We start from the raw sequence: 16,626 nt of genomic DNA, 5'->3' as shown, positions 1-16,626 counted from the left end.
CTTCTAATACTTGCAATAACTAGTCAATAAGGAGTTTTCAATCCAGTTTTCAGCACATTAAAGAACATAGAGAATGTGTTGTCAATTGCCCTTCGTGACAAAGAGCAACCAATAAGTCTTTGTCCAAAATCGGTGAATCAAACCGGCAGTTTTGTCCTGGACTCCGGACAAACTACATGGTACCCTTTTTTTTGTTTCATTGTCATTTGACGGGCACTCAATACATTTACTGTGTTCTTGAATGTGTCATGCATCAAAAAGCGAATGTTCACTCTCTACTATCACATGCTCTTGGTCAGACTTTCCATTTTAATACTCGCTCTTCATTTGTATCACAAATGTAACATACAAAAATGTAGCATAAACTCTTGGTGCATCTTGCCATATTTACAATTTTATTATTGTACAATAGCCAAATCATTTTATAAACTATACAATACATTTCAGAACAAAAAAATATGTATATACATGTAGCTCAGATTACAAATAGCTTATTTTGTAATAAGTCACTTTTATGGGTTTTTTTTAGTGACATGACATTAGCTCCAGCAACAATAAGCCTGTTCACGAGCAGAAAAAGGTCATTGGAGACAACCATGAAGGTGGCTTTCAAATTCACTGACATAGGCATTTATGATTTGATGATTATTCATGTTTCCTTTAAAAATATTTATCACATCCAAGCTGAAGAGTAATAAATAGAGCCTTCATAATCATTGGTATTTGACAGTAGCCTAAACAATAGTCAAATGTGCCAAAGGCAGACAATAAAACAGATTTCCAAACTTTATCCCTGATGTACTATTCTAGTCACCTGGGGAGCGTTTCATCAATATTTTCATCCGACAAGTTGTCAGATCTGACATCTTTCCATGATTTTGATTGGCCGAGATGCACTGTTCCTATGGTAACTGTCGGATAAAATGGAACTTGTCGGATAAAACGTCCGACAAGTCCTTTCATGAAACGCCCCCCAGGTCTATACAATGCCTTTTGTTCTTAGAATTTGAATACTCTACCGGTAAAGCTTACGCAACATTTGAAAATGGTAGTGCTTATCCTAATGAAAAATCACAAAGGTCATTTGAGAAAAGTTGATCATGAGCTAACCGTGATCTGGCTTATTACTCCTGGTTTTATTTCATTTAGGATGTAGGGTTCGGGTTGGAATAGGGTTGATGTTACATGTAGGTTTAGGGTAGGATATAAACCCAGGGTTGAATTTGGTCATTCCTGGTCATTCCATTAAGCCCATCTCACACTATGCGACTCGTTGCGATCCGAATTTCAAATCAATTATGATAACATTTGATATGGCAATTACAACTAATTATGTATTACGGATCAGAGATCAAAATAGTGGTAGGACTACTGAAATCGAAATTAAGTTCCAGTTAGAGCCTCCCTGAATGAATAAAAACATATTCAAATTGTAATGACGTCATCATCAGCTGCGACTTGAAGCTGATTTGCACTTTACTCCGGCTTGCCGCAAATTAAAAAATTTGATTTTAGTTTTCCTAACAATGTGCCTAACTTTAAATAAAATAATTTTACTTCTTCGAACTTTCATATCTAATGCAAAATGCGATTTCTTGAAAAATCGCGTCGCACCGGATCACATAGTATGAGACGGGCTTAAGTGTTTGGAATTTATAGCAGGGCAATCGTAGCTGGAGGAAATGACATGGAACCCTTCGTTCAGTTGTCACACGTCTCGTGTATATGCTCTGAGCTATAAAAGGGTTGCCATTGATTACTGATTTTGAGAAATCAATTCTGATCGGTTAGTGGTGAGACTTTTAAACATGCGACAATGATGCTAATTGGCCATTGCAATTATGTGATTGATCACAAGCGTTTGTGTTAGAAGTTTTAAGTTCAAAATGCAGCAATAAATGCTGAATATACAGTTTTGGAAGAGGTCACCATTAATGATGATTATGTCAAAATGAGGACCTCCACAACCTTAACAAGACGAGTCAAGATTATTGTTATTCTTAAGCTATCAGCAAATGAAAAACAATTTTGTTGTATCTGTGCAAGAACGACCTTACGCAATGCACTTATGCGTGCTGCTAAGGGTGTTTTTGCGCATAAGTGTGATGTTAAGGGCATTCTTGCACAAACACAATTCAACCTATGCAGTTACCAAAGGCAACCTGGCAGTTCAGTCTCATGACCCAGGTCAGTAATATTTACATAATATTGACTGACCTGGAGGGGAACATCATATATGTTGCCTACAACAGAATGATATTGACCCACGTCTCTAGACAAGGGCAATATGGTTCTTTTAAGGGCAACATATTTGATGTTTCCCCCCAAAAGAGCCAGTCAATATCATTATCATTACCTAAGGCGGTACAATGTGTAATTTAGGCTACTATTCAGAACAATTCATATGCCTGCTTGCTTATCACTACTTCTGATTTCAGGTTATTCACGAACTTAGCGAAGTAACCCTTAATATTAAGCAATTGTGACGTAAATTGTTACCTTGCAGTTGCGCATCATGCATGGTGCGCACATACACTTAACGGGTAGAAATCTTGGGTTTGCGTATGCATGCACTGGTCCCGCCGCGCATTATATCTACAATGCATTGCTTCATAAACTGGTTCCAGCTAGATTTTTCAAATACTGAAATTAGCAATCAAAATTGGCTCCTACTGCGCAAGCGCACTAGCAGAAATATGGCCAATATTGCCCTCTGTTTTGTACAGGATTCCTATGGGCAAAGCCCGGAGAGGGCAACATGGCAAATGTTTACCTCGTTGGTCTCGGATTGAAAGTAGCGAGCGAAATATGACTTATTTATCCGCTAAAATGCCTGTATAGGTTAAAATACAAAATATTACGCTCTTCCGCATGAAGATTTGGTTCAGACAAATTGATCTATACTTAACCCAAGTGGGGGGGGGGGTACCTGGCAGAAATTATTTATTAAAATGCTTTATTGAAATAATATTCATGTCCTTTGGAAGCCTGCAGAGATGTTACATGTATATATCACGGTCTATAAGAGAACTGCACGATTATCATAAATTTATTTCATTTGGAAGGGGATGGGGCGTATAAGGCACGTAATACCATTACCAATAATTCAGATTCGCGTCTTTAAGCAGTGATCCTACCGTAAATGTGTTAAGGCCACCGCACACCTAACGATTGGTCTGCGACCCGATTTTAGAACAAAACGTAGTAGAATTTGATGCTTATATTGAAACACAGAATATCTTTACTGTGTAATATTCTAAAACATCATACTAATACCTATGTTCACATCTGTGGCTATGCTATCGCCCTTATTAAACTAAAAGTGAGTTTCATATCTAGTCGTAATGACGTCATGGCAATCGTACGATTCACTACAATTTGAAACTAATTTGGCATTTACTAAAAAATAAAGGCTTCCAATCATCCGAAATTGTTGCATTAGTAATCTTTCAATTAATTTGAACCTCAAATAAAAAAAATAGACTTTTCATTCACATTTTCAGAAAATGAGCAAAATGCAATGTGTTCCAAAATCGGATCGTGGACCAGTCATAAGGTGTGCGGTGGCCTGTAGGCGCCTCTCACTGCTTCTCTCCTGCATTCCAACATTGTTTGTTTTTAAGGAATGTGACGATTGCGGTGTTAAGGAGTTTTCCCTTCCAAGACGCACGACAGATTTAAGAAATAGAAAATGTATTGTCGAAAGCCCTTCATGACAATGAACAACCCAGAAGTCTTTGTCGAAAATTGGTGAATCAAAGCAGCAGTGACATCCAGGGGCCCGTCTTACAAAGAGTTACGATTGATCCGATCAATCACAACTATGGAAAGCCAGCAACATCAACATATAAAATGCATGTTTTTTCAAAATTTGTTCTAGATATGAATGTATATCCATAAAGTCATCGATTTCTTGACAATTTGGTGTGTTTTCCTTTGTTTACAAAGGACATTTTGCAAATTTCCTGTCGAAAAAATTATGACACTGATGGATTTCCATAGAGTTACGATCGATTGGATCAATCGTAACTCTTTGTAAGACAGGGCCATGGACTCTGAACAAATGACATATTTACAATTTTTCATCAGCTCCGAAACGTAGGACAAATATGCTGTCTTGGTTCACCGGTTTTTGACAAAGCCCTCCCAGCTGTTCATTGTCATTTGACTGGCATTTTCAATACATTTACTGTGTTCTTGAATCTGTTGTGCGTCATGGAAGTGAAAAATCCCTATTCATCAGGGTTCCCAGCTTTTCAAGAAAACAAACTTCCCTGATATTTTTCTGATTTTTCCCTGATGAAGTTTAAAAATTCCCTGATAATTATTTAAACCCAGTCCCAGTTTTGCATGTTTTCTAAGATGTTGCAGTGTATTATGTGTAAAAAAACCCACAAAAAACCACCAAAACCAGTCATTCAATGGATGATGTTTTGATATGCAACAAAATATAACAGAGTCTGACTGATTACAGTGCTTTCGACTTTGGGGCTGATCAAATTCCCTGATTTTTCCTTCATTTGAGGCATTTTTCTTAAATCACATTCCCTGATTTTTCCCTGACTGGAAAAAAGGATAATAATTTTCCCTGATGGGTTGGGAACCCTGCTATTTTTTCATAAAAGACACAGCTATAACTTATGGTAAGGATCCAAAGAGCACTGCTCAATGCTAAATTGAGATCACAAAATGGTAACCAATTTTGGTGAAATACAAATAAATCCTTTCAATCCTCCACCTTCTCGCCTATCCATTTCACTTAGACCTCAATCCCCTTTTCTTAGACCTTTCTAGGACTTTCCACAAGGCGTACCACAAACCACTCCCATAATTGTCCACACTACTATGCAAACCTTCAAACAACATCTGCGAATCCTTTGCCTAGCCTCATAAAAAGACCTCCTTAGATAACTTTCCTTTCTGATGGCCGACAAAGGGCGCTGCAGCTTGAGATCTTTAGCTCGGTCTTTGGGAAATGTGACTATTTGTGGTATTCAAGCATAAAAGACACAGCTTTGACTCCCAGTAAGGATCCTTAAGAGTACTGACTAACTGAGATTAGAAAATAGTAACAAATTTGTCTAGCCTCAAACACAGACCCTCTTAGTAAACTCTTTTCTTTCTGATGGCGGACATGGGGCTACGTAGCTTGGGATCTTTCGCTCGGTACACTTCATTGAAATCTAGCCTGACAGCCAGGAGGCGGAGACTGTCGTCAGGGTGATCCCGCAGCATCATCAGGAATTTCTGCACCATGTCCTGTTGAAATACAAATGAAAGTAGTAAACACGATTTCTCGAGAATGCCTGTAAAGCAAACTATATCATCATGGATCTAGATCATGGGCCCATTTCATAAAGGACTTGCAACTGTTGTAACTTTGCCATAATGGCAACTACCATGGTAACAAGGCTCAGCAGCCAATCAAAATTAAGGTTACCATGGTAGTTGCCATAATGGCAAAGTTACAACAGTTGCAAGTCCTTTATGAAATGGGCCCCTGGTACAATTTATAAATAAAATGAAATTTGTCCAATCATGAAATCTCAGCTGAAAAACGATCACAATTGAGATCACCAACACAGTTAAGCACATATGGGACATGCTTGGAAAAAAGCTCAGACAGTCTGTCATGCTTATTTTGCTTATTTCTCAACAATTTACACCATTTCTTCCAGAATCCTTTGGCACATATTTCTTCATTCATACATACAGACACGTGGATGGTCCGTTTCTTGGATTCTGTAAGAATTCATTATGAAATCGTTACCACAACTGGCATTTATCTTTAATTTACAGAAAGAAACCAACAATAATTCATTGTTGCACATAATGTCCTGTATTCTGAACTCTTTTTTTTTTATTCAAACTTTAGTCGAAAGTCGTGGTTTGACTAGGGATAGCCATTTGAAACTAAACAATTCTCCAACAGTACAGGCTCTATTTGATAATAATAACAATAAATGAGATTTGTATAGCGCACTTTCCATCTTGATTAGATGCTCAAGGCGCTTCAGAGCAGAACAACAAAACTATTTACATATAATACATGTCTGAACAATAAATCAATGTCTATCAAAAAGCACTCTTATACAGGTATGTTTTCAGGTTGCCCTTAAATGTGGTCACTGAAGTCTGGGTTTTCAAACTCTGTGGGAGAGAATTCCACAGGCTACGCCCTGCATGAGCAAAGGCCCGTTCCCCCCATGATTTCTTAGCTACTGGAATTTGTAAGAGATTAGATGATGAGGAGCTGTTCCTCAGATGTCGGGGAATAATAACAAATTTAGTTTTCTTTGCCATTATGGTGAAAGAACACAGTGAACATAAAAAACCATACAATCTAGCCCAAATTTTGCCATATTTAGCTTCTCATAATTTTAGCAAAGAGTTTGACAATGGGTGACCGTACATTTGCTCCTACGATATTTGCTCCGGTCTTAATAGAGGTGTTGTGGCTCAGTGGATAAGTCTCCGGATTTTGAACCACAAGGTCCGGGGTTCAAACCCCATCGCAGCACTCGCATCCTTTGGCAAGGCGTTTTATCTACATTTGCCACTCTCCACCCAGGTGTAGAAAATGGGTACCCTGTAGGAAGGAATTCCTTGAATGCTCAAGCGTCCGATCAGTATAGCCATGCTAAAGCCAGGGTAATAGTATGCAGCCCTTACAAACATATGTATTAAGCGCTATAGAAATGTTGCATACTATTATTGTCTCAGAGGGCATAGAGTTAGAGTTGGGATTGTGATAAAGAGTTTTTGGTTCAGAATAATGTAAAGACAAGGATTGGGGTTTATTTTGTTTTGGAGGTTAGGCTTTAAGGCTCTGTCACGTCGTTCCGTGCAAGCCTTGCGGGTAACTATTTTTTGCCACCCGCAGGTCGCCCGCATTGACAATATCTTGCACGTATCCCACACACAGTTGCCGGCAGAAGCGCGAGCAAGTCTGATTTGCACGCTAAAAAAGATATGAACATATCTCAAAACTTTGTTGAGGTTGAGTTGCGGGCAATCACTCGCAACTCACCCGCAAGGCTTGCACAGAACGATGCGACAGGGCCTATTAGCAGACCTGCCAACCTCTAGGAATGAAAAACTGTATTCTGTGATAAAAAAAAACTGCATTTTTCCCCAAAAAAGTGTATTTCATAATAAAATGCTTGGCGCACTCGCTCATCGCGGCGCTCAAGCTGCATGCAAGCTAAAATGCGCACTGCTCTTGCAGATGAAAAAAAAAACATTAAAACATGTGTGTATATCTTCACATTGGTTTTAACAAAATGATTGAAAAAAAAGTTACCTGAAATTACATTGATCTATTAACCATATTTGTGTACGTTTTATGAAATAGAGACATATAGAGATTATTTTTATTATTTTTTTTTTTTTACAAAAAAATTATTTTTTCAAAGAAAAAACGTACTGCCGTATTTTGGTTGCAAAAACGTACTAAATACGGCTAAAACGTACTGGTTGGCAGGTCTGTATTAGGAATGGATTGCAGATTATCCATCAGGGCAATGGTCGCCAGAGCAAATGTCGTGGAACCAGACCATGACCTATTACACTGGACTTCAGAATAATACATCGGGAAGGATCAGGGTGTCGTAGAAAGAGTTGTAATCGAATGGAACCTCGAAAACAAAACGCACTTTGATCAACAACCATTCGGAATCGCACATATTGCATGACTCCATATTACATCTCACTCTTTTTGAAACACCCCTGTTCTAGATGAGAATTACATAAAAAATTATATACATACACCTCAGATAAGACAAATGAAAAGCAAAAAAATGGAAGATTAATTTTGGATTTATGAGCTGCTTATACCTGGTATGACTGAGCTAGTACTTTCAACTGGGCCTTTGAGCTTGGCAAGAAAGTTCGCAGGAAATTGACCTTTCTTCTCTCGTTCTCTTCCTCCTCCAAAGCGGTCGTTCCCCATTCTCCCTAATGCATCAAAGAATAAAGCACAGTTTATATACTGCACTTGAAGGAATCGTTTCACTTTGTGAGCACTTGATTAAAAAAATTCTCGAAATAAGATGAGACATATGTATGAGTGCTTGTATTTGTCCTTAAAACCCCCCCTGAAACAGACTACAATGTAGGATGTAAAACTACAATTTAGACACAAGCCTGATTTTGATAACCGTCTCTGAGATGCATGCAGCTTATGCCCACTTTTCTCAAATTCAAAGAGTCTGTTGCACACACTATATTAGCTACAGTGTACATTCAGTGTACCTTGTACGCACTGTGCATACATGTACATGTAGGTCATGCTGGTTTCATCCAGACTTTCTGTGTTGTAGTGTACAGATTCGCTCTATACACATCTAGTCAATGAAACCAACCCCCAATCATTTTCAAATGTTGTTTTACATCTCCAAAGTTTTAAAATGGTTCCTGTAGATATGATTCCTGCACATCAAAACTTTTGGACTGGTATTTTTACACACCAAGCCTAATGTTAAGCCCATTTCCAAGAAATAAAATTATAATTTTTTAACCCAGAACAAAGTGAAACAATCACTTTAAAAGAAAAAGCCCTAAAATGTGACCAATAGATAAAACTTGTTTAGGGTGGATTTGTTAATCCTGTGGTCTTGTGTGTATGCAGCAATATACATGTAGTTCAGTGCACCTGCCCCCCCCCCCCCCCCCCCCCCCGCACCATCAGGCTATACATGTATAGTAGGATTCTTGGTGAAAGGAGGGCTACATACCTGCTAAAGTTGATTGAAAGTTGCTTTTCTTTTGTATATTCTTTGAACCCTAAAAGAGCCGGGTTTTTCGGACCCCTCTCAGAGCCAGACGGGGTGGGGACTTCGAGATCTTGGCCTTCGATCGCGCGAGTGCCGCAAAAAATTTGCACAGTGGTAGTGTGCGATATAATCAACAAGGCTGTATGGTTAATTTTCATGAAATAATAAGATTTTTTTATTTAATGAATTCCTTATGCTAATTTATGCATGAAATAAAACATTTGCTCTAATCATCTATCTTACGGCCCCAAAACTGCTAATTTTTTATTCAGACCCTTTGTAGGATCCCGATCAAATGTACTTCAAATAAAATTTGGTAATGCAATTTTTTTCTCATTTATTTCATTGTTTGTTAAATTTCTTGTGTATTTCTTTTTTTGTTTACTTTTTTTTTTTTGTTTTTACAATGGAAATTGTTGCAGACTTAATTCTGATCATAAACAAGACAAAACTAATCAAGTTTAATAAGTAAAAGTAGAAATAATGATACATTTATGAATTTTGGCTAAATACACAATTTGCATTCATTTGGATTTGTACATGAATTCACGTTTTTGAGCAGTTTTGGGTCTGACATGTACTTACATAATGTTGCGCAATTGTGTGATCGCATACCCGGGCATCGCAAATTTGGTCTCAAAAGTTGTGTGCAATTTGAAAGTAAAAAGTCAGCGATTGGCGGGATTTATCGTGAAAATGTAGAGGGGGCGGTATTCGCCCCCCTCCCCAGGCCTTTAAGGGTTAAATCTGAGCTCAATTCCTTATCTTAAAATGAAAAGAAATCAAAGTTCACAAACCTGTCCAGTTCTGGATCTGATAGCTTTAGTGACAGCTAGTCTCCTACCCAGTTCCTCCAAAGCATTAGTGTACATGGCCTCCTGCACATTCTGGAACTTGATGATCAGATCAAAGATCGCTCGTAGCTGGGTCAATAACGGCTACAAAAGATAAACAAAGTATGACAAATGTAACCACTTTAGTCCGGTACATGTTTATGAGTGCTGGTTGACATTTGATTTCACTGTTAGTCGATCATCACCAGCAAACTATCGCCAATAACATGATAAACATAAATCTCTGAGACTGAAAATTCATTACCACATATATGTATATAATGATGATAGGTTCTTGTATAGCGCCGGTATCCACCTCTGCTGGGCGCCCATGGCACTTTCTCAGAAATAGGAAATGTCTCACAAATTTCGATGTCTTTAAACAGTGCTTAGAATCATCATTCAGTTCAAATACTGTCCTAGTAGTGCTGGAATTATGTTATTCTTGCGATGATTATGAGCAGGGAAGGGGAAATGAAAAGGCTTTCATCAAAACAATAAGGTTATATCATTTAGCACAAGGGTCTCCAGTCGGGCATAGAGACACTTTTAACTTACACGTAAGAACAGCCTTATGAAACACCCACCTAAATACTGCCCATCGCTACCCCATTACCCACTCACCCTTGATTCCTCATCAAGCAACGCCCTTCGGAGGATCGTATCTAGGAAGATTTCATGAGCTGCGATAATTTTATCAAGATCCTCAGCCTCTGTCACGTCCTTCCACATCTCATCCCATGAACAAGCCATCACCTGGATAATCAGAATAAAAATCAAAACTTGTTATTATTATTTATCATCATCACCATCATCATCATATCATCATCATATCATCATCATCATCATCCTCACCATCATGATCATCACCATCAACATCATATCATCATCATCATCATCATCCTCACCATCATGATCATCATGATCATCACCATCATCATCACCATCAACATCATTCATCATCATTTCATTATCATCTTCATTCATCACCATCTCATATCATGATCTTCACCATCATCATGATCTTCACCATCATCATCACCATCATAATCATCATCATCATCATCATCATCATCATAGTCATCATCATCTCATCATCATCATCATCATTCATCATCATCGCCATCATCATCATCATCACCATCTTCATCATCATTATCATCATCATCGCCATCATCATCATCATCTCATTATCATCACCATCATCATCATCATCATCATCATCATCACCATCACCATCACCATCACCATCCCCCAACTAGGTATGGTATAAAAAATAATGAAATGCAAAAAAAAATCACTCTATTCCTTTCACAGTACACACCAAATTCATAAACTCTAGAATCAATAAATGAATGTTAGCTCTGCTCTGGGGTTATATAATAACATGGATTGTCATCTTACCTCAAAGTTAATATAGTACTGCATCTGATTCACAAAATGGATCATCTCAGTGGCGATCATGTGACATCTATGAAGGAGCGGCGATAGTTCTAAACAAAGAAAGAGGAAATTAATAAATAATTATAATAATAATACACAACATTTATATAGCACTTAAAACAATGTTTTTAAGCGCTGCATACTATTATCCCCGCTTACGAAGGGCCACACTGATTGAACGCTCAAGTTCAGAGAATTTCTTCCTACCCGGCACCCATTTACTACACCTGGGTGGAGAGTGGCAAATGTAGATAAACGCCTTGCCAAAGGAAGCGAGTGCTGCGATGGGATTCGAACCCGGACTTTATGGTTCAAAGTCTGGAGCCTCAACCACTGAGCCACAGCACCTCTACAATTCAAATTCTGAATTCAAATGGTTAACACTACCAGGAGGGTGTTTCATAAAGCTGTTCGTAAGTTAAGAGCAACTTTAAGAACAACTGGTGAACCTTTCTTACGGGCTAAATAATCACCAATGAAATTTAATGTTCAATATCATTTACCACAAGAAAGGATCACCAGTCATTCTTAAAGTCACTCTTAACTTACGAACAGCTTTATGAAACACCTCCCAGGCCAAACATGTTTCTTTCATTTTCGGAGGCTACCTTTCACAACCTACTGCCTAAATCTGCAACATTGGATAAGCTTTATAGTTGCAGTGAATGGGAATTTCCAGGGATATTTTAACAAAATTTCACAGGCTCTTTTGAGTATTTCGGGGGCAAAATTGCCCCCAAGCCCCCTGTAATTTATCCCTGCACACATCATGTCTCCAAACTACTCAAACATTTCCTCTATCATAATCTACATGTAGTTAGTTTCAATAGACTACTGCCATAAGAGGGAAGATATGCATTGCAAACTGCTTTTCAAATGTTCCCCTTCGTATTTATCTGTTCTATTCTGTCTGCTCCCATCTATGTCTTTCAAAGGCAAGTGATTATAACCCCCCTCCCCCTCTCCTTCGAAGCTTTCCCGTGATAAGTCTGAATCATTAAAAGACTTACATTGAAAAAACAATTAAAAAAAAAAGTTGAAAACAAAGAAATACATAAGAAAATATTTATGATATTGAATTTAGAATCCTATAGAGAATCTGTGAACAATTTTTTTTTTCGTCGCAATCGCGGGATCGACAGCCGAGATCATAAGGGGGGCTGAATCAGCGTCCCCCCCCCCCCCCCCCGTTCCAAGCCTTCTTATATGTTGGAATCGTCTAGTGATACCTGGGATGGCTCTTAAAGCCTTAGCGTTGGTCATCTGCCCCTTCCAGACCTGAGCTAGGACGTACTCCATCCGCTTGGCCCTCCAGAGGAAGTTGAAAACCCGGAGGTACAAGATCTTACAGCTGTCGGTGAAGACGGTGTTGATTGGGCCATCGAGATGGTAGTCTAGGCTGAAGACGTCCCAGCCTGTGTCTCCTGGGGAGATCTATCAAACAACAACAAATAAAACAATTCAATGAATAATAACCTTGTTATTTATAATGCACCTACATATAAGACAGTATTTTGCATTGTCTATTTGTTTGAACAAAAATCTTTGTGCAATTCCAGTGGGGTGTTTCATAAAACTGTTTGTAAGTTAAGAGCGACTTTAAGAACGACTGGTGAACCTTTCTTATGAGCTAAACCAAACATGTTGCTGGATATCATTTACAACGAGAAAGGATCACCAGTCATTCTTAAAGTCGCTCGTAAGTTACGAACAGCTTTATGAAACGACCGGTGAATATTTCTTACGATCTAAACCATCGCCAATGTACATTTTGTTGGATATCATTTACCACGAGAAAGGATCACCAGTCGTTCTTAAAGTCGCTCTTAACTTACGAACATCTTTATGAAACGACTGGTGAACCTTTCTTACGAGCCAAACCATCGCCAATGAACATTTTGTTGGATATCATTTGCCACGAGAAAGGATCACCAGTCGTTCTTAAATTACCAACAGCTTTATGAAACGGCCCCCAAGTTTCCTCCAGCTTAAATACTACTAACTTTATCTGACAATGCCTATGCTCATGAAAATCAATAAAAAAAAGATTGACATACCTCCAGTAGCCTGACATCAAGCCGACTGAGTATATCCGAGTCGTCAAACTGAGCATTGGTCGCTCTGACAGCAGTCTCCAGTACGCCATTTAAATTGTGAAGATACAACATGTCCGCTGGCTTGGCAAGATCAGCCCTGGATAGGTACAAATAATCCATCCAAACCCAACTTAAGCTTTGGTAAAATGTCAGTAGTGTGACATTTACTTGAATATCACTGAACATTACAATATTGGCAAAGCTTTGAATGCATTTTTTTATTTTAGTTTTTAGTTCCTTTACACCACAACTGCTTGGGACACAAACATTAATATGATCTAGTAATGAAATGGAATAGTGACATTCATTTTTTGGGGGGATTACCAAAACTAAGGATAAGCTTTAATAATGGAAAGATATTTAAGCTTGGAGCGTAAGGTCGCAAACTGCCTTCTCCAGTGCGTCTAAAAAAAAACCCCACAACTAAACTAAAAAATATAACACTATGGGGGAAAGACTTATGACATGTATCTATATGGAAAGCAAATAATTCATCTTTCAGTGATTTTGTATTTGGCATACTAGGTGGAAATTATTCTTCTTTTAATTTTGATATTTTATATGGAGAATATCATATGTTTTCAACGAGATGTGTAAAAGGTTATCTATTAATTTCATCATTTCGAGAGACTTTAAAATATCAGCATGAGGGAGAGTGCACTATGAATATGCAACAAAATAAGTTTATTGTAGATATTGATGGATCAAAGCACATCAAGCCTATTTGTGTATAATATTGTTTGTAAATATGCATTTGATTTATGGAGGAATATTGAATAAAGAATTTCTTTAAAAAAACAACAACTCAACTTTCAAATGGCACAAAAAACTTGCAGGGCCACTGTAAAGGGTATGAAAATTAGGCTGGGCAGAAATTAGCCTTTCAGTTTTATTTTGGTTTTAAAGGGGAATCCAACCCAAATAAAAACTTGTTTTTATAAGAAAAAGAAAAATCAGACAAGTTGATAGGTGAAAGTTTGAACAATATTGGACAAACAACAAGAAAGTTATGAATTTTTAAAAGTTGTAAATATTGGTAATCACTATACCCATGGACACTTCAAATTGGCCGCATATGGGATGTCATAGTGATGTAAGGCAAGGACTACTCTTCCATGTACTCTAATACATATTATGGCTAAAATGTAATTTTTCCCAAAATCTTTATTTCAAATTATATTTTTCTTTCATGAGGACATAAAACAATATACTACCTGGGTTATATTTAGATTACGGCCCCAGGGGAATGGGTACTTAGGAGAAAACCACAAATCCCTGATAATAAAGTACATGGCCTATGGGAAAGTTGTCTTTGCCCCTTGTCATAATTTACTTACCCAGTTGCCAATTTGAAATCTACATAGTATTAGTGATCTAAATTTTAAAGCAGCTATAACTTTCTTATTGCTTGTCCGATTTCTTTCAAACTTTCACCACTCTGTTTAATTCATTTTTCTCCTTTCCAACACAACATTTAATGGCCAAGGCTGGATTCCCCTTTAAGAGAGGCTAGTTGTTTGGAACTTCCACAGTTAAGGGATAAATTACTGATAATTTGTAATAATTTTTTTTTTTTGGAGCAAATTTTCATGAGTTTCTTAATTAGAATTCAATGCATGAGTGAACAGGAATTGCAATTTAGGTGAAGCATTTTACCTTAACAATAATCATCTTTAAATTGAGTTTCAATCAGAGTTGTATAATTACATGACTTACTCTAGAAGGTCCATCAAGTGTTTGATAAAGTCACCTTGCCCAAGCAGGAGGTATCTCCTCATCGCCTGCAAGACAACACATATCATTATTGTTATTTTGGCAGGAGTTCCTGCATTTTATTCATAATTCAATAATAAATTAACATGTTCATATAGTAATATAACAACAATGACATAGTTGAATACATTTTAAATGTGAAAATAAAAAAGATCAATGATGATGTCAAAGATGATGCCCCCCCTAAATTTGAGGTGGGGGGATGATCCCCCCCCCTAAAATTTCTGTTGATAACCTTTTTTTTTTTTTGCTTGTCAAATTTGTTACCCGTGTCCATCCCAAAATTTCAGGTGAACCAACCCTAAATTTTTTTGGCTTCTGCCGCCAATGGTTAAAATGCAATGAAAGCCAAGAGTGAGGGCTACATGAAAACCGTGCTGAAATAAATTTTAACAAAATGTCAAGAAAAAGAAATAATTAAAATCTAGATTGGTTGGGAAAAAAGATATGGTAATTATAGCTAAAAAAGTGCAAGGGGGTGAGTGCAGGTGATACATGTATATTTATATATACTTAAAAATAAGAATTTTTTTCAACCAAGCTTTAAAAAAAAACCAAAACAGATGGTTTAATATCATGTGTCAAGGCATTCCAAATTTCTGGGCCATCGTGACCTATGTAGGACCCAATTGGACTAAGAACCAGAGGACAAAGGTCTAGGAACTAACCTTAAGGTGTTCTAGGAATTTGAACTCAGTCTGTAGGATGTAAAGAAGTCTCTTGCTCGTATCTCTGTATTCAATATCAATGACTTGTTGAAACGAGCCGTCCATATCTTGTTGTAGCAACATCTCGGCTTGAAATAAAGAGCAAAGGAAATCTTAAGTAAGCCTAAATAATCACTGGTTTATAATGGAGTGTACACGTCGGGGTCAAAATCAAAGGCCCATATTACCAACCCGGGTTTAATTTAAAATCTGGTCAGTGTTTCATCAGCATTTTTGTCTGACAAGTTGTCAGATCTCACATCCTTCCTAAATTTTGGTTGGTTGAGAAGCACTGTTACTAAGGTAATTATCAGATAAAACATCTGACAAGTCCTTTCATGAAACGCTCCCCTGGGCCCCGTCTTACAAAGAGTTACTATTGATCCAATCAATCGTAACTCAATGGAAATCCATCAGTGTCATAACTTTTTCTACAGGAAATATGCAAAATGTCCTTTGTAAGCAAAGAGAAGCACACTGAATTTTCAAGAAAACAATGAATACATGAATATACATCATAATTAGAAAATATTTTGAACAAACATGCATAATAGATGTTGACGTTGCTGGCTGTCCATAGTTGTGATTGATCGGATCAATCGCAACTCTATGTAAGATGGGGCCCAGGTCTAATGTGGTGGTTCAACTCTGGAGAGCGAATTGTGACACAAATCTCTGACAGTGCATACTCATTTTACCAGCTCATTTCTCTCTCAAATAATTCCTTACTGTCATAGAATAATATCTAAAATGGTTTTATTCACCATACAATCAAACAAACAAAAAAGCACAGCAAAGATGAAAAATATACAATGGTACACAAATCTGTGACATTTTCGACTCCCAATAATTTTAGCACAGAGTTAGACCATGGCCTCAGTTACTTCAGAATACGGGCCAAAGAAATCATTAAGTAGTTGGCACCACATGGTAGCTATTGGTTTGTGATGTAACTGTCATAAGGGACTTCCACTTAAAAATCTTACTGTTCTGGTAGCTA

General features: G+C 37.6%; 1 protein-coding gene across 3 annotated transcripts in view; it reads right to left on the bottom strand.

Annotated features, from left to right (window-relative positions):
- Positions 1–374: 374 nt before the first annotated feature.
- LOC129279188 (gamma-tubulin complex component 3-like) overlaps positions 375–16,626 on the bottom strand; it is a 43,358-nt gene continuing 27,106 nt past the window's right edge. For 2 of the 3 annotated variants that reach the window (XM_064111078.1, XM_064111079.1), the window contains exons 17-25: positions 15,588–15,715; positions 14,863–14,927; positions 13,108–13,243; positions 12,280–12,484; positions 11,012–11,100; positions 10,232–10,363; positions 9,572–9,712; positions 7,837–7,956; positions 375–5,259 (exon numbers count right to left, since the gene is read on the bottom strand). In XM_064111078.1, coding sequence (XP_063967148.1) covers positions 5,104–5,259; positions 7,837–7,956; positions 9,572–9,712; positions 10,232–10,363; positions 11,012–11,100; positions 12,280–12,484; positions 13,108–13,243; positions 14,863–14,927; positions 15,588–15,715 — 1,172 coding nt within the window. In that variant the 3' untranslated portion in view covers positions 375–5,103. The remainder of the gene's footprint in view (positions 5,260–7,836; positions 7,957–9,571; positions 9,713–10,231; positions 10,364–11,011; positions 11,101–12,279; positions 12,485–13,107; positions 13,244–14,862; positions 14,928–15,587; positions 15,716–16,626) is intronic. The other variant, XR_010296014.1, reaches the window with a different exon arrangement.

Source organism: Lytechinus pictus, chromosome 16, assembly GCF_037042905.1.
Source record: "Lytechinus pictus isolate F3 Inbred chromosome 16, Lp3.0, whole genome shotgun sequence".
Lineage (NCBI taxonomy): Eukaryota > Metazoa > Echinodermata > Echinoidea > Temnopleuroida > Toxopneustidae > Lytechinus > Lytechinus pictus.
Note: the sequence above shows the minus strand (reverse complement) of the source record. Positions and strands in the feature narration are given on the sequence as shown.